Source organism: Schistosoma haematobium, chromosome 6, assembly GCF_000699445.3.
Source record: "Schistosoma haematobium chromosome 6, whole genome shotgun sequence".
Lineage (NCBI taxonomy): Eukaryota > Metazoa > Platyhelminthes > Trematoda > Strigeidida > Schistosomatidae > Schistosoma > Schistosoma haematobium.
This window is the reverse complement of record NC_067201.1, coordinates 20,769,231-20,795,637: the sequence shown is the minus strand read 5'-3', so window position 1 is coordinate 20,795,637 and position 26,407 is coordinate 20,769,231. Positions and strand designations below refer to the sequence as shown.

Genomic DNA, 26,407 nt, shown 5'->3' with positions numbered 1-26,407 from the left:
TTAGTCTTAGTTAATCCACGATCCACAATCAGAGGTTGAATCAACACATTTGCTGTTTCACATGCGATTGCTCAAACTCTAAAGTGCTAAGCCTAGGATCCGATAATGTACAAGTCTAGCTACTGAACAGTCTCATACTAGGATGAAACGAATTTTCAGTGCTTCCAACTTTCTAATGGTTGTCTAACTTCGATCGGTTCGTGATTTACAATTTTTTAAACAATCTCCACAATCTCATACTGACAATGGAAACTAGTGTTTAACAATTGAAAAAGTTGATATAGGATACCGAAACATTGTAAACCATGCACAGTCACGTATCGAATATATATATATCCTTTAATTTTGTCTAAAACTTTTGTTGAGGAGTGTGTATCATTCAATTTTCTAAACACTTTGAAAAATCGGAAATAGTCAGGTTGTATAATTTAATGGTTCGTTTACAATTGATTGATTACTGGGTAGGAATCAGTGTCATATGTGTCAGGTCTTTCTTAGTGCAGATCTAATTCTCTCAATTAAGTTGCAATGTACCAACTAATCTAAGTGATTCGGCATTGTGTACATTAGGTAAATATATCTCACTCTTATAGGAGTGATATATATTGTGATTCATTTTTATCTAATTCCACCTATATCGATTTAAACAGTTGACAAGTATCATTAGCTTTCACATCTACACACATTCTCCCAATGTGTACTTTATAGTTTTGAGTACATTATTCTTATACTTGATAAATCCACTAGTATTAACTCAATGAATTTCACTCATGCATACACATGCATTCTGACTACAAAAATTTAGTCAATGTGATACAGGATTTTATATCTTTAAAAAGACAAAAAAAAATCATCAAAACGTACTGAATGAAATATTTCCACTTCCTTTGTCTATTATACGCCTAAAAGAGAGAAGAAAAAGCTTATTTGGCGAGACTATAATTTATGGACGAACTAATCAGATATAAGATAAAAGGTCTTGGGTTTTGGCACGAAATTCATTCATCCATTTGGCTAAAGAGTGTTTTTGGCATTTTAGCTTATGTCAATTCGTGATGAAATTCTTAAATCTAATTCCTAACACTTAACCATCAACAGTAAATCTTAATTCTAGTCCCTCACCATGGTTTATAACCCTCATTTGGTCCTAGTTAGTATGTGGACATCATCAAGGTCACTTCAGCGTCGCTCAAAGGTCGTTCATAAATTATAGTCTCACCGTTATTCAATTACATTGTGTTTGTAGAAACTTGTTAACATCACATAGATGTATTATTCATTAGCTGGAAATCAGTGTTAAAAAGAACATGAAACACGATTTGGTTAATCTGTTTCTAAGTCTAAAGTTTTTAGTATTAATCAGTGCTGATGTTTTCTCTAGAGTTGAATCATGGGGCATTTAGGTCTTGCAGTTAGTGATCATTTCTAACTTGTTTTATCCGTTGTCTATGAGTCGTGATTTTCTGTACAAACTTTAAAAAGTGAATTATTACAATTTGTTTACTATCACTAATTAACGTCTTGAATTTAGTTTTTTTTTTATAAGAAAGTAAGCGATATACTGTTGAAGAGTTTCTGATGACTAAAATATGTAAACGCAATTCAATCATTCATTAAAATGATCGTACTGATAATAGTCTATCTGTATACATGAAACGATATGCGAATGTCTTATTTGTCAAATTTTACAATCACAAAACCAAATAGCTGACAAGTCAGTCAATCGCATTCAACTTGGAACCTGGCATATGTTTTCATCAGTTTAAGTTGCCACACAATACATTAGCACAGCGAAATGCTAGAACAGTATAACTCGTAACAGTAATAATGGTCGTCAAAAAGATTAGACATAGACGGCACGAATCGTGAAAAAAAGTGCATTCACAGATTAAATATATTTTTTGATCATTTTGAAATCGAAGATTTAAGGTAATCGTCCTGGGTCAGTACATAATAGTTTTGTTCCATGTCACTCGAAGTCTCTAACTATTAGTTATGATAATCGGACGAATTTCAATAAGATCATCTACACTTAAATACATGACTCAGTAAATATCTTCATGGATTGATAATGTCTTGGTTTGGTCACCTATAACTTCGACCCAACCTACGTGTGTAATAAATCTTCCAACCACCGCTTACCTCAACACACAATGTGTACTTATTTAATGAAGATCTACTAATTCATCGATCTATTTGTCTCAGTTGAAGCGATCAGTGTGTTGATCTAATTCAGTCCCTATGGTTAATGCAAACCAATCCTAGAGCAAGATATTTAGAGGGAGAGAAATATCCTAACTGCTCTTGTGTTGTTGTTACTCATGGAGATTAAAAGACTTTTTTTATCGAATTCTTCACCAGACAGAGCTATATCATCTGGATATCTTCTTTTAGAAGATCAACTCCTAGAATGTCACGTTGAGAACGTTATCTCCAGAGGAGATGAATAATAAAGAAAATATACCAGGAAATAGAGTAAATTCAAACATAGATTGTGGTAGAGTAATATTTATACATTGACATTTTGTGTCTGTATCTCAATTTAATCATTGTTCCACAATCATCAAGTCAATCTGGTTTGATGATCTTGTTTATTTTTTAAAATCTTCGTTTCTCTTTTACATTCCAGTCGACCGTATTGTTCATTTGACCATTTCTCCCATGGGTTGATAAGTTAGATCTTTATATCAATGTATAAATTTTGTTTACAGATTTCATACTTATAAAAATTCTCTGATATTCAAAGAGTTACTTCGTTTCTAAGTTTATTTGTAGTAGGGCCAGTCTTATCTCATTGACATTAACAGGCGCAACCGGTTAGTGTGTTCGGCTGTTAACCGAAAGGTTGGTGGTTCGTGCCCACTCGGGGGCGGTTCTCACTCAACACCGGCAACCCCTACCTACATAGACAGTAGTCATTTTCCTCATTTAAGTGCTCTATTTTGCCTATCTTATGTGCTTAGAATTTACATTAATTGTATCCGTATCTTTGCGCTCTCTCAATTATTATTTGTGTAGATATGTGAATTGTTTGTTGTTTCAATATTCAATTTGAATGGGTGTATGCTTTTGTGTGTATATGTTTATGGGTTTAAATGTTTTTCGTCACCAAATGTATGAAGTACATTCAGTAGTCGTTTTCTTTTGTCAACGTAATAAATGAGATAGCACTTAGTGTTTTGTCGTAGTGAAATGGTCTTCTTTTTATTCATTCGAAACTGGATCTCTTTCTGTATGTCGTTGTCATAATCTTCATAGTTTTTAGGTCATGAACTAATCTTATGTAAACTACCATGGAAAATCAAGAAATACTGGACAGTTGTTTGATCCTTGTATGGTACTCTTCACCAGTGTACATCCACAAGCTTGCCATAGAGAATCGAACTCAGGACTCATGGTTTTTCACGCGAACACCTAATCTCTAGACCTTTGAGTAGGAATTTTATAGTGTACATGTATAGCTTTAATCAACTCGCGATATCGGACGACCATTGTCCATTGCTTGTGGTGGATAACTGTCTCATACCCGTAATGGTTGAATTTGATTAATCGTGGTTCTAATAATAATCACAAAGTTGGTCTTCACGTGCTCTCTAGTCTGGAAAAAAATGTCCTCAAAGTTCTGTGAAGAAGACATCACTGTGTGATCCCAAAAATATTGATTGTATGAGAGGATTATCAGTGTTATGTAATATAGTGTATTAACTGAAGTTGGAGTATTCAATAATTGTATTCTAATTTAATTGTATAAAGAGTTTAGAGAAATAAAATGCGTACTCAGACAATGTCAAATTAGATAGATTATGTTATATCTTAATAGTTCGGGTTTAGTACGGACCTTCAATATTTATGGGATCGGCAGCGACTGAGCTATTACTCTGATATGTTTGGTTCTGTTGTGTAGATCGATAACAGTAAGAAACGCACAGCACTTCAACATTTGTACGCTAACGCAGAGAGACGACGAACTGTAGGAAAACTTGATATTTGAAGTTGAAGAAGCAGAACATAGATGAATGGTACAACTCCATATATACACTAACGAAACATGACCTTGAAGCAAACAGAGATTTAGCTGAACTTATAGCAATAATAATCAATCAGGTAAAAATAATGGCTGTGTGGAGAATCGTTTCTAGTAAGGTTCCAGGATTGTTAACAAAATTTTAGTGATATTATGTTCACCTTAACATATTAATAGTAACCATATCATTGATCCTGGTGCTATTTGAATGATGAAGTATTCGATATGTGTGTAACTATCGAGGATGAGTTGCTTGAAAGAATTCAAATCAACCTTATGTTTTGTTGATTGTCAAAAAATTTATAACATTCATTAGCCTTTCTGTTCTTAGCAATTAATCATAAATGATATCAGATATCCATCACTTTATCTACATGAGTAATTCAATTACATAATTTTATAATCAGAGAGGGGTTCTGCGGAGATTGTAGTAATTTGAATTCATGAGTTAATTGAAGCTAGACCACCATGGAAAACCTGGAAGCACTGGACGGCCGTTTCGTTCTAGTATGGGACTGCTCAGCAGTGCGCATCTACGATCCCGCCTCTCAAGATTCGAACTCAGGACCTATCAGTCTCTCACGCGACCGCTTAACCATTAGACCACATGTGCTTCCAAATTTTCCATGGTGGTCTAGCTACAATTGACTCATGGTCTCAACTATTAAAATTACTATAATATCCACAAAACTACCCTTCTCATATTAATGATCATATGCTCACTGTTGACTGTCTCCAAGAGTTATTTCCTGGAGTTTTAGTGAGAAGCAGTGACCAATGGAGTTCAACCAGGTCTGTTGTGAGATAGTAACTCACTGAAGACAATGGTGGATGTGTGGCTCAATTTCGTGGATTGGTTGAAGTTAGACATTAACACCGTTGGATGCCGGATGACTCAGTGGTCTAGTGGTTGAGCGGTCGCGTGCGAAACTGATAGGTCCTGTGTTCGAATCTGGCAAGGCGAGATCATAGATGCTCACTGCCAAGGAGGAGTCCCACAGTAGGACGAAACGGCTATCCAGTGCTTTCAGGTTTTCCATGGTAGTCTAGTTTCAATTGACTCGTGATCTCATCCAATAAATTTACTGTAATATCCACAAAATCACTTCTGATATACAGTTTAGTTTCTTAACAGTAATGCAATAAGAATATACTTATGATATTGATCCATATATAGTTCTCAGATGTTACCCATAATTTAATCTTCACTAGGATATAGCACTTTTATATCTAACCGAATCTAAATAACTTTAAAAAAACTAATTAATTTGGTCTTAGATACATATATTTTTTCTACTACTACTACTACAGAAAATAAATTCTAACCTAAATAGATCATTGATCACATGTCTCTAACTAGAACATTGATAATGTTTCAAGTGTTTCAATTTCTCACATGGAAACCATCAATTTCCTTAAAATTATTGAAGATTAGTTAATATGTGACAAGTAACAAATAGAATATGAAACTTAAGTCGGATATATTGTTACTATTCAATTTACTTTCAATTGATTAACTTCTCATCCTAATTCCTATTAGTTTCATTCATCCAACTCAATAGTAATAATAATAATAATAATAATAATAATAATAATAATAATAATAATAATAATAATAATAATGATGATGATGATGATGATGATGATGATGATGATGATGATGAATATCCTCAAGTTGATTTTCAAGATAATTTAATTTGTATGGATTATTCAATATGCTACTAATAAACTAAACCATGTAACATTTATCATTTGTTACATTTTATTCTATTTTATTTTATAGTTTTTTCTTGCCTAACAACTAATGGAGTAAAACTTCTTATCCTTTTTGTTGTTGTTTCAAGTGACTGTTCATCATTCCTTATTAAGGATGAGAATATTTGAATAAGAAACAAACAAACAACAGACTGAACTACATTGTATGGGTGTGTGTGTGTGTTTGTTTGTCAATTGCATGTATTTAAAAGACTCAATAAATAATTGTCACTTATTTAGAGCAAAATTACAATGAAGATTGAAAATGAAATTCGTTTGTCGATTAAATACAATCTACAGGAAATCCTATTGATTCTTTCAAGTATTTTCTTTTCTTTTTTAGTAATTGGCAATCATGCTAACAAAATGTACGTGTAATCTCAAGGAAACTATGATTGTCACCCTGTGAATATCAAATCTATATTACAGTTAAAAAGAGATCAGGTTATCTAGTCTTGTTGTTATTACATGTTAGTTTCACTGGTTGAAATCATGAGTCAATTGAATCTAGACCACCATGGAAAACCTAGAAGCACTGGAAGACCGTTTCGTCCTAGTATGGGACTCCTCAGCAGTGCGCAACCACAATCCCGCCCCCACGAGATTCGAACCCAGGACTTATCAGTCTCGTGCCAGTCTAGATTCAATTGACTCATGATTTCAACCAATGAAATTTCTAAAAATCTCCACAAAACCCATTTTGATAATATTACATGTTAGTAACATGAAGGATAACCTTGATGACATTTTTCAAATTCATATTTCCTCTGTTATCTCACTGATTGTCATATTTTAAAGTTCGTTAGCTTTGTAATATACCTCAAGATCGTTGGCTGTTACTATAAAAATAGATTTATTTAATTGTTAATTAGACTTCTGCACAAAACATAAAAACATCATCTCTGTTAGTGTTGTTCTGTGACAGATGTTCGGTCTATTCAAGTCCCTATTCTTTCTATCGTATTAGAATCTTTGGATGTTTGTAAATAGAACTAACCATAGACTAACTGCAGACTCCAATCCCTTAATCATTCTTGTTAAAATCGATTTATCACACATTGTCATAATTAGTGATCTATTCAGGTCCAAAAATTCTTTCTTGTAACATTCTAATATTCTAGTCGTTCACGGGAGTATATTATTTATTTGTTGATTACGGTTATGTTACCTCTTGCAGAGAAGTTTAGCAGACCAGATTGGTGAACCGAATGTTCAAATACATATAATGTCTTCTATATACCTCTATGTTTAATTTGTTTCAAACAATTCATTTAAAATTAGTATCGGGATTTGTGGAGATTGTAGTGTTTTCAAGGTTGAATTAACGAGGCGAGTCCCGCATGTGGGATCGTGAGTCCACACTGCTACAGAGTACCATACTAGGCTGGGATGGCCGTCCAGTGCTTCCAGATTTTCAATGGTGGTCTAGCTTAGATTGACTTGTGAATGTTAACTTTGAAAATATTCATTTAAAATTTTGAAGAATCTTTATCTAAATTAATTTATTTCTGATTTATGTGCTTCTCTGTTTTCTCATTAATGTAGTTCTCGTCGACAAATACGTGAAGCTTTACGAAGTAATGATTTAATCAAGAATTTAGATGCAGTTCAATTACAAGAGGTTGTCTCTTGTATGCATGAACAAACAGTGCCAGCTAACTGTTATATTATACGTGAAGGCGATGATGGTGGACATTTGTATGTCGGTGAAGGTAGGTATATTTATTATCCTATTAAAAGAGGTTTTGGTCTATGACTTATTTATTTGTTTTAAAGTTGTTTTCCATAGACATACTTATCTTAAAAGGTATCACTTTTTCTTCGATTCACCCGGTTCTTGGTTATTTAACTCTGACAAATAACAATCTACCCACCAGTCCTATTTTTCCCATACTTTAAAAGCTAACTGTCAACAGAATTACTTAATATGTTATCGCTTAGATTATGCATTCAGAGGGATTGATTCATTTTACTCAAACTGTAACAACCGACTGTTGTGTGCTTTTAGCTTGATATAAATTCAAGAGACGAAAGGATAAGTTTGATCATTCCTCAGTAGTTGTAGTGAAAAGATGTTTAATACTGTTGAATCCCATTTTCATTTCTGATCCAATCCAATAAGGATATGATGAGTCAAGGATTAATTGTCAATTTTAGGCTTATGCAAATGGCTATGTTAGTTTAACTGCTATGTTGTAGTCGATTTCATAGTCTGGACTCAGTGGGCGTCATCCTTGAATGTTCAATGAAATCTCCCAGCTTGATTAGGAAAACGAGTTACCTACTCTGATAATAGGATTATCCTTCCTCATTTACTAGACAGTAAACACATTATAAAGTTGTTGGAAGCCTTCTCAGTGTTTAGTCATGTCTGAAAGGATTTACTAAAAGGACCATAAATGCACTTCTATCAATTACACAGAGTCATTCACTCAGCTACAATGTAGGACCAGACACATATGTGCATCAGTCCAAGTTCCCATTCCTCATTAGCACAACAAGATCAACACTAAATTCATAGAAGTGGTGATAATATATGAGAGAAAAATTACATGTAAGGATATAATAAAGGAAGAAAGAATTAGAAAGAAAGGTATGAAGTAATTGTAATCTTATGATTTAAGGGAAGATAAATAGTGTATACACAGACGCCATTGTGATCGATTCTCAGCCATGTCACCCAAAGTATCCAACTTGATGAGGTTGTGAATCTTCATCGACTGAGATGGTTGGGCCACGTGTTGCGTATGTCTGAACACCGATTACCACGACGCTCAATGCTCACTAGTGTTGCGAATGGTTGGAAGAAATTTAGGGGCGGCCAAACCAAAACGTGGTACCAATCCACAAAGCCACTAACTTCTAGTTTGATCTACGTTGTTAGATGCAGACTACTTGGTTGTGGTCCGTGTGACTATCGTATCCAATGGTTGGAGACTCTTGGTGACATGGCTCAGAATCGATCACAATAGCGTCTGAGTATACACTATTTGTATTCCTTTAAACTATGAGATTAAAATCGCTTCACATCTTTCTTTCTACCAACTAATTCTACCTTCCTGTACTATATCCTTATATGCAATCTTTCTTTTATATATTACCACTATTGAATTAACTACTTCTATGAATTTAGTGTTGATCTTGTTGTGCTAATGAGAAATGGGAACTTGGACCGATGCACATATGTGTCTGGTCCTACTTTGTAGCTGAATGACTGACTGGCTAGTGACTTCAAGCACTGATGCCACGTTTTGGTTTGGCCGCCCCTAACTTTCTTCCAATAATCCCCAATACTAGTCAGCATTGCGCTTCGTGGTAATCGGAGGATATGGTTGAATTAAGATGTTGAAACTATATCTCCATCCCTAAAGTATATATTGTAAACGTTTGACCACAACTTTCTTTCATATACATCTCGATATAGCGTTTTTCCTATGAAACATTCGTAATTACAAATTTATTTTTCTTAATCCAAATAGTGTCATTATTATTATTGTTACAATTATATTGTCACAAATAATCATGATACAATAATTCTCATATTTGTGTACTCTATTCATATGATTTTACTCAATTGATTAAAAGTTATCATCACTACTGTTCGATATGACCTTTCAACTTTACTAATAATTGAGTCAGAGTTTGTAAATAATTGAGCAGTAATCCGACATGGACTCAACTGTTTATTTATTTAGTTCATAACTGTGACTAATATCTAAACAAAATTATGATATTGTTAACCGTAAACTTTGTTCATACAGTTATTACATTGGTTTCGATAGTCACACTGATTCCAACGAAGTAGTCTACATCTACGAATATGGCTCAAAGTAGAAGTTAGTTACTTCAATGACTGATGTCATGTTTCTAATTGAATGAGTCTTTTAACAACAGAAGTTTTATAAGTTTGTGTATTCAATGAAGTTATAGTTTAGAAAAATGTACATTTTTTCTGAATATATGATTCTCAACATCCTTTTTGTTGACAGATATAGTGATTTATAAGGAAGTTATTCAAGACAACGCAGATGCAAACAAAGTTTACTTCTTTCTTTCTCTCTATCTCCCGAGGTCTTGGATATCAAAGGTGTAATGTATTATCTAACAGTTAGTCGTCGATCATTAGACCCTAAGGTTCGAACCTAGCTTCACCTACATGTATTTGGGTAATTTGGTGTGTGTGTGGGGGGGTAGGTAATATCATCCCAGTTTTCTTCATATAAACATACGTACAAACAGTGTTGACCACAAATGAATCATATTCATTTATTTTATCGTTCGTGGTTAATTCTTATATTGCTCATTATTGTTTCGTTTATGTAGTTTCATTTTCAATATTAGAAGAGGGATTATTCAGATTATAGAATTTCGAGGAAGAACTAGACAACTGTTTCATTCTAGTATAGGACTCTTCAATAGTGTTCATCCACGACCCTTCCACAATGAATTGAACCAAACTCAAGATCTCATTTTGTTCTTTTTTTTCTCTCTCTATTTATGATTGTTATAGAGTTAGTGCAGAATTATTGTTTTGTACAGGTACGCAAATATATTCATTCATTACTACGAACAACTCATTGTTGTTTTCATCAATTAGGTAGTCTAATCCATCTATGTTTACGTGTACAAATTACAAGCAACAAATAATTGACTACAAATCAAATGATTATTATTATTATTTTCCATTTATGTACAAGACAATCATGATAATTGAATCATCAATAATACTGAAGGGACTAGATAGCATCTGAGCATTACATTTTACTTACCATCTATTGATTGATTCACTGTCTACAATAAATATTCCTTCATTCTGTTCATCTTCTTTTTTTTACTAACTCTTCACTCTTACTAGTTGGCGTTTTTTTTATAGCAAGGTGGATGAGGTTGCTGATCCCATGCCCAACTCTCCTCCTTTACTCAGACTTAAAATCGACAATAATCTTAGAACAGCTACAGATAGAGTTAAATTTTCATTCTACTAAATTAAATCAGTCCTTTTGGAAACAAATAAGTAAATAAAAAGAAGCACTAACTAATTTTGATTAAACCATTTACGTCATTTGTAATAATGAATTATTCTCTAAATGATATTATACAATTCAATTTTCATATAATATGATCAAAGTACTATTCCAGTTTAACTTGAAACTGTTGAATAATGCATATTGGTCATAGTACAACATTATTAAAGTAATTTAAGATAAAATACAGACAGATAATAGATAAATATACTCACTCACTCACTCACTCACTCACTCACTCACTCACTCACTCACTCACTCACTCACTCACTCACTCACTCACACACACACATTGGTTTATCAGTTACATCATTCCTTTAAGTTTTCAGATTAATTTATTTTGTAGAGAAAAAAATTATTGAAAGGGTTCAATTAGAGAATGAGGATGAGAGAGAGAGGGGGAAACTCTGGTTTTCTAGTAGTTGTATCACTTGTATTCACAAGTCTATTTTAATAGACGTCACGTTTTTCTCAATTCGTTTTTTCTTAATGTGAATTTTATTGAACTGATCTTTGGATCATGTGTTTGTATAGTGATCAGAATATTAAAGAGTTGTTGTGGTTGTTGCTGTCGTGATTGTTGTTGTTGTTTTAATTAAACTAATTGACATACAAGATTCAAAGTTGCCTTTCTAAAAACTTCAATTTATATTGTGTTTCGAATTCTTTTCATAATTAGTATTCGACTTAAATATGCTAATTTTGATTTAGATGATACAGAGTACACTGATTTAAACGATTCCTATATGTCTTTTCTTAAAAAAGATGATGAAATACACTGAGAGTGATTTTCTCTGTTCTCAGTTCAGTAGTCTAGAGGTTCAGCTTTCGCATATGAGGTTAAAGATCCTGGGTTCGAATCTCTATAGAGGGTCGTGGATGCAAAGTGCTTGGAAATCCTATACTAGGACGAGACGACCGTCCAGTACTTCTAGGTTTTTACTCTTGATCATAGTTTCAACGAAAACATTACACTTTTATAATTTTTTGTGTTTTACAGTCCATCGATTCATTATCCTAAAAATTGATTAGTGGGATGAATTTCACAAAAGAAATCGTTCAATCATACATCAGTAGTTGAAAATATTGGGAACAGATAAATGAACTGATGTGTTAGAATTTTGAGTATTTCGTTGTTGACTTTTCTGAGCCAATTAGTAGAAAATATGATGGTTCTATTCATAAAAAGCTTACATTGGATATCCCAGGATCTCAATTCTCACTGTTACTGTCCAGTCTAGTACAAACAAGGATTGATAAAATAGATTTCTCAATATGGTGAATTGTATTTGCACTAACGATACTATTGACGTAGATGCTAGCTTTTAAGCGAAACATTTCTGAGAAATATGTGTTCATTAATGTTCATAGACTGATAGAAAGACCACAATATAATGAGGCCTACTAAACTTTTGGCATCCAAAAATATGTCTTTATCACCTTATTATTCAGAGATGATTCACGACGACGCAAATCAACGGACACTAAGATTTTTGTGCATAGTCCAGCTCATCTTTAATGAAATGTTGTGGTCTATGCTTCATCAAAAACTCAAACAACATGTAAATAACTGTATCACTTCCCACTGTGTTTATCAGTCTTCCATATATGCATTGTTGACTATTTATAGGAGAACGCAATCGTGGTTTGTATTCAAGAGTTGCTCAAAGCGTTCCCAAATGTCTACGACAAACGGCTAAATATTTGGCTGAGAGAGATCAGATTTGACATCAAATCAATCTTTGAGGTATTGTGCCCAGGGGTGAACTGTAAGGTTTATCGAAGTCTTAGCCATACGAAGATCCAAACCTTTTTATATTTTCACAAAGAGTTTGCTCTAACCTTGAACCTACCTTGATCATATCGATCTATTAGTTATTATAGTGTTCTTCACATTGTTTTCTCTAATACAATACCTTTGTTTTCATTTATCTTCCAATTTGTCTAGTTTGACCTTTTATTTTCTATGCGTAAAATGTTTTAACAAATAGATATTTTCAGAAGGGGTTTTGTGGAGATTTTATTAATTTTAATAGTTGAAATCATGATTCCATTGAGCTAGACCACCATGAAAAACCTGAAAGCACTGGACGGTGGGGAGCGGGATTGTGGATGCGCACTGCCAAGGAGGAGTCTCATACAAGGACGAAATAGCTATCCAGTGCTTTCAAGTTTTCCGTGGTGGTCTAGCTTCAATTGACTAATGATCTCAACTATTGAAACAGATATTTAGTCAAATTTTTATCCTAAATGTGTTGTATTATTATATATGTCACATAGTTCTGATAGACTTCGTCTTCCCATCGTATTGTCTACATTTAGCGAAGGTATTCATTGTTTGAAACGTACAAAAATGTACCATAATTTCCCATGATTATTGATACGTACGACTATTTCTATGACATTATCAATATCCCTGATATTACGTTACCATCTTCCATTACCTTAGTTAGATACCATCCTTAATCCCTACATTTTCTAATCCCACTGATCATTGCTTCTGACTAGAACTCTTGAAATTCCCTTTCGAAGCTAGTCACTAGTGAGAACAAGATTATCAGTGTTAACGTTGTGGAGGTGACTGAATTTTATTAATATCATGAACTGGTATAAGTTAGACCAGGAAGCACCGGTTGCCCGTATCGTTCTAGTAGCAAACTACTCAGAAGTGAGCATTCATAACCCCGCCCCAGTAGATCGGGCTCAGAATCTTCAATCTAAACTGGCGAGGCGGGACCCAATGATATACAGGTCTAAGTCCAACCAATCTGCGATACTGTCATCTATTGTTTTCTTCGGGTAACTGTCTCCAATTCGATACGTTCGGAATTCAGTGATCATAGCTTATACTGTTAATTGTCATTGTTTTTTTATTACAGCAATTTATAGTTTGTTTGTCTTATGTATGTAATCACACTGTTAATGGCTACTTCGATGATATTCTCGTAAAATTAGTCGAATTGTTGCACATCTTTAGGATTTGGCTTGTTCAATATTCATTACTTTATGTTTCGATGAAAACATACTCCCTAGACTTCTCTTATAGTTCAAAATAATCTAGTGAAATTATCTTATTCAGTATTAATATCAATGGGAAATGTGGAATATTCCAACAAAACTTCTCTTTCACACCCATTTAAGTTGAAATTACTAACAATAGATATGTATAAAATGTGTTTTCTAATGGTATCTAACTTTGTTTATTTTCATTTGGTAATATTTTCAATCAATTTTATTTCTATGATATCGATTTTTGATTGCATAATGTCTATTTTGGATAGACAATTTCCATTGTAATCACTTGTGTTGTTTCTTTAAACAAAGAAAATCATCATTGTAGTAATGTAGTGAACAAGAACACGAGTGGAGGCAATCGAATGTATTCGAACACGAAATTACAGAACATCTCAATAACATCTGACAGCCATATAGTAAATAGTTAATTTGCCAAATATCAATCCATCGTATCAAACTTGACTGTTTGTTTTGCAAATATCAGTCCATCATCTCAGATTTCATTTTTCATGCATTTTCATATATATCAATTGCATTCCGTTTCCGTTCTTTCCTTATCGATCTTCTATTGAAATGCATTCTATGCCTGACCACCGTTATATACTACTTATATGGATATAAGTAGCCCACATCATAGTACTACTTTCGAATGTTGATTTTTAAAAAAAAACGAAAAAAAAATTTTTGCCGTCAATTATAGGCATTTTTATCATCATTATATTATGTTTAGAATAAATAATTGGTCAAGAAAGTTTTAATTGACATAATTTTCACAATTAGTTTATCCAAGTAATTGACTGAGAAGTGCGATCAAACCACCATATTAACTTCTTAATCACTTATATATAAATTTAACCTTATCATTCATTGATGGAGATTGCTGGTGGGTGGCCTATGCTCCTCGACATGGGGTAACAGGCGTAAGTAGGTATTCATTAATCAATTAATTTAGTCAGCTGAATTTCAGCATTGGATGATTCTATGCAATTTCTAATTTTTTTTTTAAAAAAAAAAAAGAAAAGAAAATTATTTGTTTCCTGTTGTTCTTTAAACCTTTCTTCGTTTACCCCACCTCCCCTCCCTCCTTCCCTCCTTCCTTCCCAAATTGTCCCCAATCTAATCTTATAGAAACATTTCATTTGTAAACAGTAAAATGATCAATACATTTGTTTGTATGTTTGTTTGTTTTTTTTGTTTTGTCATTTGAACTTCTCCATTTTCTTTTATTGTTTTTCTCCAATTCTAGTTTCTTGGGTTTTTGTTTCCTCTCCGTTTGGATTTCTATTGTTTTCTAATTCTTCAAAGTATATTCATTTATTATTCCTATTAGATTTGAAATGTTTCAACGACAAATAATATTGAGTTTCTTCTCTATTATTATTGTTATTTGTAGTAGGATTAATTGAGTACTTATTGATTTCTTTTACGTGGATTTTACAATATTCCCAGTTAAATTAAGTAGTAATTCTCTATTTACACTTTCCTCTCTTCCTTCCTCTGCATGTTTCATTATTGTGTGTAAACTGTGTTGGAATTAGATATGTACAGTATTGGTTACTAGCTTAGATCAATATAGCGGTTAAGCGTTTGTACACGAGATCTATGGCTCTGGGTTCAATCCCCTGTGTGGATGTTCATATGCACTGCTAATAAGTTCTACACTAGGACGAAATTGCTATCCAGTGCTTCTTGGTTTTCAGTGATAGTTTAATTAAAATGAATTTGAGGTTTAAACTGTGAAAATACCTTGAAGTGCATCAAAAAGTGTTTTCATCCAATTAGAAATTATGTGGCCTGTTTATGAAGTTATTCACTCTCATTTGCGTATTATCTAGATAAATTGTAGACATATTAATTTGGGCAAACATCCTAAAGTTAAATGGATTCATTTTATCTATTTAATTATCCAATAAGTAAACAAGTTGTGGTGATGAAAACTGTATTTTACAAATTCGAGTTATAGCAGCATTCCTAACTCCAGTCTGTTTTAATGAATATAACAATCACTATGTTACCATAAAAATTTCTTACTGTATAAGTCATTGTAAAAAAGTTATGGGTTGGCAAACAATGATATGGCATCAGTCCATGAAGATCATGGTTATTGAACTGAACGATGTGGGTAGATGCGGGCTATTTGATTGGGGTCTGTGTAATTATTGCAATCGATTGTTAAAGACTATCAGTGATATTGTTCGAAATCTTTCTTAATGGCACAGATGCATTTGCTCTCAATCTTCTCTCAGATTTTACGTTTCTAAATTTTTCATAAATGACTTTTTATTCTACTAATTTATATTTTCTTAATTAGTATCGTCGATGCCTAATATTTTCTATTATCAGTTATGCTGTTGTTATCTGTACTACTCTTTGATTTGTTTTGGAGATTTCATTCGTCTGTACTATTGGATCGTGGCAACTTGAATTGATCTATATATATGCCAGGTTCTACATTACTTACCTGTTGCGTCAGAAAATAAACGTTGCTTGTGGTTGTATAGGGCCCTGTGTGACCGGAATGACATGAAAGCGATTGTGTGATTTCTCCCCCCGCTCTCTTGTTCGTTTATCGATTAGTGCGCCCATATTGGTAGTTGGGTCGGTGACCGTCCAGGTACTCATTGACACATCGATCAATGAATAATAAGCAAGAATTTCGCTCTTATTGGTCCTCAGGCTCCCAGTGGCCAGCCAAAAGCGTACGATAAAAAGCAAATACTATAACGTAACTGAAATGCCTGAAAACGCAACAAAACAAGAAATGACTATGTGTAAATAACTTGGTCGTCATAAGTGATACAAGACCAGTGTATAAGGGTAATGACTATCAATGACAAATCTGGAACACGAAAATATCTGACAATGATTTATAGATCAAATAAAAGATTACAAATAGGAGAACATAGAAATACGACTGTCAAAGTATTTATTAATTATACAGGAAAATTACAAATAATAATCCTTTGTATAATAACTTCAAAAGTTATACTTCCGTACTACTCGTTCCATGATATCTGTATCAGTGACTGAGATTACCAGACATCTTGCACGCTTATCGAACTTATTTTTTTAATTTTAAATTTCTACAGAGGGTGAATTTGAAGTTTCAAAAGGTGGTAAACGTCTGTATATTATGGGAGCTGGTCGTTGTTTTGGTGAATTGGCTTTATTATACAATTGTAAACGTACAGCATCTGTAAAGGGTAAGTTGAATTTCTATTGGATTCTGATTTGTTTAGTATTGTTCTTTTTCTTTACTTGTTAGTAAATTCGTTTTACTAGTCAGACTGTGCCCTGTTTGTTGTGTTATGAAATAAATTATTTCTGGTGGTCACACAATACAACACTTGACTTTTGAACTCCAATTCACCTATTTCCACTGTTTTAGCATTTGAATTAATATCTACAACAGCGAAATCCTACCCAGACCTCTCCGTGGTGCTGTGAGATTTCTTGAAGGTTGTGCCTCATAAACCAACTTGGGTGGTCGATGGAGAGAGCGGTCTGATCAAGCACTCGATTGTAAAATAAGATCATACCAAGTTTATTTATCTCATGTGGCTGACAAACTCAGGGTGGAGTATCCGTACCTATGCATGCACTGAGACCCATAGGTCGATGTGGTGTTTTTTAGGTATTTATATTGTATATATTTGCCCAAACGGAAAAACTGTTACGGGGACCTCATTTATGCTTACATGTATGTTGGAAGTACACAGGTCCCAGACCAATCTATTTCATGTATATAATGTTATTGTATAACTGGGATTTCATACTAAATGGCATCTATGCTTGTGAGAAGTGCGCACAACGACGCTATTTCACGGAGAGTGGCCTCCGTCTGCCTTCGCAAGCAATTTAGCAAATACCATTAATGGGGGTGGAGACCATTTTACCGTCCTGATGTGGCATATATGCATGTGTTTATACTATGTAATGCATAAGTCATTTTGTTTGGTGTATTTCACACAAAGATAGGCTTCTATCCGTCCTATTAAACATAGAATCAAAGTCCTAGAAGTTGTCTTTAAGAGTTTCCTGAATGATTCCCCGCTTAAAACCTATCCTGTCCAAGAAGTGTACCTGTGACACAATATATAAACCTCCGGTACAACTATCATTTTGACTTCTTTCTTATTGATCTGGTTAGTTTGTGTCATCGTTTATTGATATGTTCCGAAGAATTTAGGTCAATACGCGTCACTACCAGATCTTACATTGACCATCATTGACTGACTGATAAGTGACTAGTTCTATGAACAATTTCTGTTTCAGGTGTATGTTCAACTTTTTTTTTCATAAATTAGAGTTAATTAATGTAACCCCGATGTAAATGAATTGAACAGTTGTTGAACATAACACATAATGTATCCAAAAAAATGCAAATACATTTCCTTAAATGACCTATTCCCCTATTTAACTGATGAGATAGCATGACATACATCATGAATTTGTTAAACTGAAAAGTGATATAATTAGTTAGTATCGTTATTTGAATTGTACAGCGAAACATCCATCTTATGTGGGAGGAGTAAATATCATTCTCATCATTATGATTATTTCGCAAATTTGTTTCCAATTTTTCTCATTTTATTTGTGATATCAACAACGGTTTACATGTTCTTCTCGAGGTTATAATTTGGTGATATGCCTTAAGAATTGGTAACAGTAGCACAGATGCATTCACTTTTTATCTTTACTTAGATCTTGAGTTTTGAAATTATCGTATAATTTTATTATTATTTTTATTCAATAAATTCATTTTATTTCTTCTAGAATCATATTATCTATCCCTGATCCTTTCTACCATCATTGGTACTGTTACTACTTTCACTAGTCTGATATTTGTTTTAATGATTTCATCTTTTTGCGTTGATAAGCTGTGGAGACTTGAACCGATGACACATGTATGTGTCAGTTTCTACGTTGCATATTACTAACTAACTAACTAACTCTTCCTTGAGTATGGATTACGTTGTTGTGAAATTCACTTCGTGTTGAGATCTCATAGTCAGTCATAAACATACACGCACTAAGTAGTAGCTAGACTTTGTCAGACGGATAATAACAATGTTTATTAAGCGTTGTAATGTGTGTCATCCAATTTCATGAGTTAGATAGGTAGGTGGAGTAGGTCACTGCATAAAAAGGTATTTTCATTTTGTTTGGATACATAGCTATCTGTGTTGTTAAACGATTGTGTTATTCATTAAATATCGTATGTAAACAACCCAAGTTTAATTTGGGTGATAAATTCGATTTTCTTTTACCATGAAGCATCTTAACTCAGATTCTTGTTGGCGCTGTAGTTGCTCACCACTGTTAATTATTGTCATACTAGAGCTAAACATCTTTCCAGTGTTCCTAGTAGCTGTTTAGCTAAATGTAATGCGTGATACAAACTCGGAGTTGGATAGTCCTCAAAAATCTTGTACACTAATAATAATAATTTTCTTCTCGTCAGTGTTTCATTACGAGCGGAATTCACGAAATTCCAGTGAAATCGCATGACCAGTGAATTTCAACCAATCAGTCATCTACAACGTAGGACCAGGCACACATATGCATCGGTTCAAGTTGTCGTACGTGAATGCGATGAAACCATAAATTTCTGGGTTCTGATACCCTAACATCGAAGTCATCGGTACACCCTGATGAGAGGTTGGATAATAATCGAATTGAACAGTCTCTATAAGCTTACCATATATGCTTGCCCATTTGTTAGTCACGGTGTAAAAAGTAAATACACATGTGAATAATTCATGTAGAACACGATTTAGGTTCAGATTTCTTTTCTGCTCTTTGTTTTCACTATCATTTCCAAACATAGACCACCTGTTCCAGATGTTTTCATGTACATGATGAATGTCATTTTTATTGATAAAAATGTGCAATTCTATCAAACAGTCAAAAGTGATTCCTTCATTCCTCTATGTATGTATCTGTGTGTGGGTGTGTGACTAGAGTATCATGCATTCATTCAAGTTATTATCCAAAACGAAATATATTCTGGACATTGTGTTATGGATATACTCCAGTTGTTTTCAAGCTGGATCAGAGTGGTGGGTAATGTTGGTGGTAGTAGGCTTTATTCGTAATAACCGTAGTAACAGTAATGATAATAATCTAATTACCACAATTAGGTGTTTTGTTTAATAGTTTCTTCCTGTTGTGTAGTGCACTCAGGTATGTTCATAAGTGTATGTATGTATGATGATAATAATTTATGTTCACTTATAGTAAAGCTAGACTAGTTAATCAACACTAATGATTCATTGTTTGTTTGAATGTATGTGTGTGTATGTGTTTGACTGCACATACAATGGTAGTGTACTTGTGTATGTTTACAATTTACAACACTGACCGTACTTTTAAACTAGTAGGAAATAGGGGAACAATCTGATTGTGGACAATTTGCGAATCATTAACAAATTACACAGAGTGGATTCAATACAAATGTTGTATTGATATCGTAACCGAAAGGCATAAAATTGTGAAAATTCCACACATTTATTAGTGTTGAAAATTACTTAGATACCAAAATATGTGATATTGGATGGGAAATCCCTGAGATTTAAAATGTTTGAAAATGTCGACAACCGATATATTATTATTATTACAAAAAGAAATGAGTGGTCTAACAGTTTCATCCAATCAAATCTTATTGAGATCTAATTTAGAAACGTATTTGTCCTCAACATTTTTTTATTATCGTTAGTATAAGGGAACTTTTTGGAGATTGTAGAAATCACAAACTGATCTTGGGTAGACCACCAGTGGAAATACTAGACGGCCTGTTATAAGTGTTCTCTATCATTTTTGTCTGCGAATATGCTTAATTCGCTCGGGGTTCGTACTAAAAACTCTAGATCGGACGATGAGTAGAGGGGATACAAAGACTACTGGTGTGGATTTATTCGACCCCATAAATAAATCAAAATGGATGTATCCATATGCTACTTTATATATGATTTTTGTATCGTAACATTAACTATCAAATTTTTGTAAATTGAACTGAGTAGTATTTAATATCAGTTCATCCAAAAAAATTTACTACATGGACACATATGCGATACCTAATGATCGTTTTTCACATTAAATTGATTTTGCTCTTTCGGTCCTATCATATCAATGGAATTCCTCAACAGTTCTCATTCACAACTCCATCACTGAGAATCAAACTCAGAACCTTTGTTCTTATATACGAACGCTTGACCTCTAGACCTCTGTGACGTCATTCAACGGTGTACATGTCTAACCTATTATTATCACTGTTATCATTATTATTTTCAGTATGGGGGTTGTGAAGATTGTTGAGTTTAACTGAAATCATGAACCAATCAGTGTAAGATCACCACTGAGAACCTGGAAGCACTGGAGGCAGTTTCGTTTTAGTATGGGACTCTTCGGCAGTAGAGTTCAACCGTGTTTAATGTGAGGTAGTGATCCATCGAAAATAATGAAAGATAGTCGCACAGTATCGCGGACTGGTTGAAGTTAAACATAAGCATTCCTGTATGCCGGTTCAGTGGACTAGAGAACAAGCGTTCGCGCGAGAACTACGGCCCTGTGTTCAAGTTCCGCGCGTGGGGTCGTGGATGTTGACGAGTCCCGTATCAGGACGAAATAGCCTTTCAGTACTTCCAGGTTCTCAGTGATGATCTAACATTAATCAGTTCATTATTTCAATGAAATTATTGCTACTTTATATCTGCAGAACTTAAATTAAATAGACCGAATTATTTTAATTGTGTCAATGTGATTGGTAACATTTTCAACAACTACTTTTAATCACCAAACCAATGGTGCACATGGGCTCCCGTATCCTGCGGGAACAAATGGTGTATGAACCAATCGTTGGTCTTCGGCTACCATGGAACTGCATCTCCTCACGATGCTCCACTGCCTTGTGGGTCAGACCTTTAAGTCAAAGGCTCGGAGTGTGGCCACCCTAAGAAAACCACATGCTTCGGTCTGGGCACCCGGATAGTATCACAGTCCACACAAAAATATGACTAAATGTCAATGTCTATGGAAAATACTTGTCTCGCTTCGATTAACAATCAAACGATTCACTATTATTATTATTATTACTATTATTGTCATGATTATTATTTTTTTACGTCATTTATTCACTCTTTTATTCTCACTCTGTATATCCTTATTTTTCGACTTATACAGCAGCTCGCCTATGGCGAAAACTCGGTTCTATCTAAACTTTCTCGAGTCACTGCCTGGTCGAAAATTGTATGCTACCACCAAATACGAATACTGAAGCAGTTTTTCTGAAACAACGTGCACCATTCAAACTGGCTGCCTTCAACGTTCGCACACTTATGCAGGTCGGACAACAGATAGGGCTGGCTATGTCTTTGGAAAGTCTTAATATCGATGTTTGCTGTCTATCCGAGACCCGTATTCAAGACTCTGGTGAAGTACTACAAATTCGCTCTCCATCTGTCGCTTCGAAAAGCTTGTTTTACATGCGCTTATCCGGGGACTCTGTGGCATCTTCATCTGGTCTTGCTGGCGTTGGTGTCGCACTAAGCGCTAGAGCTGAGGCAGCACTAATCGATTGGATCCCTATTAACAGTCGGTTATGTGCTGTTAGATTAGAGAGTTCCATCAAAGTGAGGAGAAATTGGAGTGAGAAACGATGTCTTTTCGTCATCTCCGCCTATGCTCCGGCAGATTGCAGCCGGGATGCAACCAAGGATGAGTTTTACCACCAGTTATCTGTTCTTCTCCAGAAAGTGCGTTCGACAGATATTGTAGTACTAGCCGGAGACTTGAATGTTCAGGTCGGGCGTCTAGGCACAGAAGAGAGTCGTTTAGGTGGCCGATGGGGACTTGTTGGTCGCAGGACAGATAACGGGGACCGTGTACTGCAACTGTGCACAGACCACAACCTGTTTCTGGCTAACACTAACTTTCGGCACAGTCATCGCTGATGTGCCACCTGGTGTCCTACCTCTGCATCTCAAGCCTGGAATCAGATTGATCACATCGCGATCAGCTACCGCTGGTGTGGTTGTGTACAAGACTGCCGCTCCTTTTGGAGTACCTATCTGGACTCTGACCATGCTTTGGTATGCGCCAATCTTGCCTTACTTTTCAGTGGACAACGAAGTGACCGCCACCAACGGATTGATGTTAGCAAGTTGGTTGCAACTTCTTTTGCAAGTAAGTATGGAATCGAGCTAGTTTCTAGGCTAGCTACCATTCCACCGAAAAGTATAGATGAGCATTGGTTGCAATTGCATGACGCCATAAAAATGGTGGGTACAGTCAGTTGTGGGTTCGCGAAACGTCCCGCTTTTAAGCACTGGGTTTCTTCAGGTTCCTTACAACTCATTGAAGCCCGTCGGTCTACTCCGGGTGACCGTGAGTTTGACCATAAACGAAGGATGTTACGTACTGAAATTGGGCAAAGCTTGCGTAAGGACCGAGAAGCCTGGTGGTCGAAGCGTGCTAATGAGCTGGAAGCAGCAGCTGCATCTGGTAATTACCGGAAGCTGTTCCAACTCATCCGAGCCACTGGCAGCAAGAAGTCTGGTGTGAGCGAAACAATCTGTGAGGATGACAGGATGTCAATCACTAGCATACATCGACGTCTTGGACGATGGGCAGAATTCTTTGAAGGGCAGTTCAACTGGCCAGTTGCTCGGGCAACATCGGTCAAACTGTTCTGCTCTCCATAGGCGGTGACGACTGATCCACCAAATGAGGCGGACGTCCGCAAGGAACTCCAACTCTTGAAACGCTACAAATCACGGGGTCCAGATGACTTACCTCCGGCTCTTTTTAAAGATGGTGGTGACTTTTTGACTAAGGAATTGACGACGTTGTTTACAAAGGCTTGAGAACTAGAGAGTGTACCAACGTCATGGAATGAGTCGATAGTTATCCCTATCTTTAAAAAGGGTTCACGTCGTTCCTGCAACAACTATCGGGGGATAAGTCTACTTCCGATTGCGTCCAAGCTATTGGCTTCCGTCATACTTCGTAGGTTGTTCAAAACCCGAGAAAGATTGACTCGCGAGGAGCAGGCTGGGTTTCGTTCTGGTCGAGGATGTATTGATCATATCTTCACCCTCCGCCAAATGTTAGAACACCGTCATACTTATCAAAGGCCAACAATCGTAGTGTTTCTTGACATCAGGGCTGCCTTCGATTCGTTGGATAGGACTGTTCTCTGGGATTGTCTATTGAAGAAGAGTGTGCCTGAGAAGTTTATTAACATCCTAAAAGCCCTATATAAAAACACCTCAGGCAGAGTGAGGGCATAGAACCACCTCTCTCCATTGTTCCATTCGAGCAGTGGGTTAAGACAGGGTTGCCCAATCTCACCATTCCTCTTCAACTTTGCCATCGATGACATTCTGGAAACAGCTCTGATGGATGTGAGTAATGGTGATATGGATCTGCTGCCTGGTGAGCAGATAGAAGTAGTCGAGAAGTTCGTGTATCTAGGTAGCTGCATAAGTGCTGGTGGTGGTGTGAGTGATGAGATCAATGCACGTATAGTGGAAGCCAGAGCGGCTTATACCAATCTGGGCCACCTTTGGCGCGTTCGTGATGTCAGTCTGGCTGTAGAAGGTCGGATCTACAACGTGTCGGTGAGAGCAGTTTTGCTCTATGCTTATGAAACCTGGCCTCTTCGAGTTGAGGACGTTAGACGACTCTGTGTTCGATCATCGTTGTCTCCGAAGGATTGCTGACATCCAGTGGCAACACCATGTTAGTAATGCAGAGGTTCGGTATCGTGTGTTCGGTCACAGAGACGATAATGCAATTGGTGTCACCATCTTGGAACAACGACTTCTGTGGCTTGGACATGTTCTACGAATGTCGTCCCAGAGAATTCCACATCGTGCATTATTTGCCGACTCTGGGACTTGTTGGAAAAAGCGAGGTAGAGAGGTGGTCAGTGTATGAGATGGTGTGGTGGTACGAAAGAAAGCTGCAAGGGCCGGTTTTGGTTGACCCTTCACGACTCCCTGGTTGGGGTCCGAGAGATGGTGCAACACAGTGGCTAGAGACGTTATCAGATATGGCTCAAAATAGGAACCAATGGCGATCCTGCTGTAACCTTCTTTTACTTTATTCATAAAGAAATGGTTGCTTCTTCCTTAACTGGAAGATCTCTTCTGATTGTACCTTTCCGTTTCCCTCATTATTATTATTATTATTATTATATTATTATTATTATTATTATTATACTACCTTACACTGATCTGTTAGTTACTTCTCTTTTTTTTTCTCTTCGAATTCTCATTGTTTTGTGTGGCGCATATATATTTGGTGTCCTCTTTTACCAATATTTATGTGTTCAAATAAAATAAATAATAAATTTAATCACTAAAAATAATTCACATTAATGCTTGTCTGTAATGTGAACACAAATACATTAATGAATATGCAGTACATGTGACAGGTGAATAATTTAAGCGCTTAGTACAAGTGGGCAGTTTGTTAATGCAATTTCCAATTCCAGTGAGTACTACAACTCTATTAGTTTTCATATAAACTTAAATGGTCAAAATCTCTTAACGAAATTTATTTAAGTACATTGGCTATGTGAAAATCCAGTAGGATTCAGTGTACATTGATTGATCACAGAGATAAGAGATATCAATGTGGTTTTTTTGCGTGTATCTTGATCCTTATCAAATAATGTTCACAAAAATCACATTTTGGGAGAAGTTGGGGACAATCGACCATAAATCCTGGAACTAAACTTCATACTAATTAGTCACTCATCAGTAAAATGTTTTTATTAAGTGTATTAACATAGGTGAAGTCTAGCTACTGTTGGTATGCTATGAGTGGTAAAGTTCGATTGTAATGTCGATCACATTTCTAAAATCAATTTCTTTCATATACTTTTTTCAAATAAATCTTGCTCTTTGCAAATGATGGTTAAAAGTCGTATAAAAATAATTTTTAAGTCAGAATAAGAAAAGATGTATACGTACACAGTCTTGTAACTCAATAGAAAATGCCAATTTACAGCTAAATGAATATCAATTTATGAGGTATATATGATGTGAGTGTAATAACGTTTCAGTTTTGTGCCAGTTTAACGTTTGACTATTGTGTACATAACAGAGAGCTGTTCACGTTTCATCATACTCCAATCCGTTCTCTCTACGATGAACGTATCGCCTCTGTTATATCTTCGGACCTACTGTGTATACTTGAAAAACAGGAGTCCCTGTGATTCCCACAGCTCGAAATAAAAACACGAAAGATTGATGCAATGAAAATCTATTAACAGTTTGGAATTGTGACGATTGTTGAAATCATGTATCGATTACTGTTAGACTACTATTAAAAACCTGGAAACACTGAACGACCGTTTCGTCTTAGTATATGACTTCTCCTTATCAATGCATATCGACGATCTCGTACACGGGATTCGGATCGAGCACCATCGGTCACGGTAGTGAACACTGAATGGTCTAGAGATGAAGTGTTCGCGCGCGAGTCTGAGAGTGTTGGATTTGAATCATGCATGGATATCGTGTATGCACACTGATAAAGAGGAGTCATAAAGTAGAACGAAACGGTGACCCAATGATCCGAG

The 26,407-nt window shown here is 35.3% G+C and overlaps 1 protein-coding gene across 2 annotated transcripts in view; it reads left to right on the top strand.

Annotated features, from left to right (window-relative positions):
- PKG21D_1 (cGMP-dependent protein kinase, isozyme 1) overlaps window positions 1-26,407 on the top strand; it is a 128,240-nt gene that overhangs the window by 44,305 nt on the left and 57,528 nt on the right. The window contains exons 5-6 of one of the 2 annotated variants that reach the window (XM_051217099.1): window positions 7,325-7,491; window positions 16,908-17,021. In XM_051217099.1, coding sequence (XP_051065734.1) covers window positions 7,325-7,491; window positions 16,908-17,021 — 281 coding nt within the window. The other variant, XM_051217098.1, reaches the window with a different exon arrangement.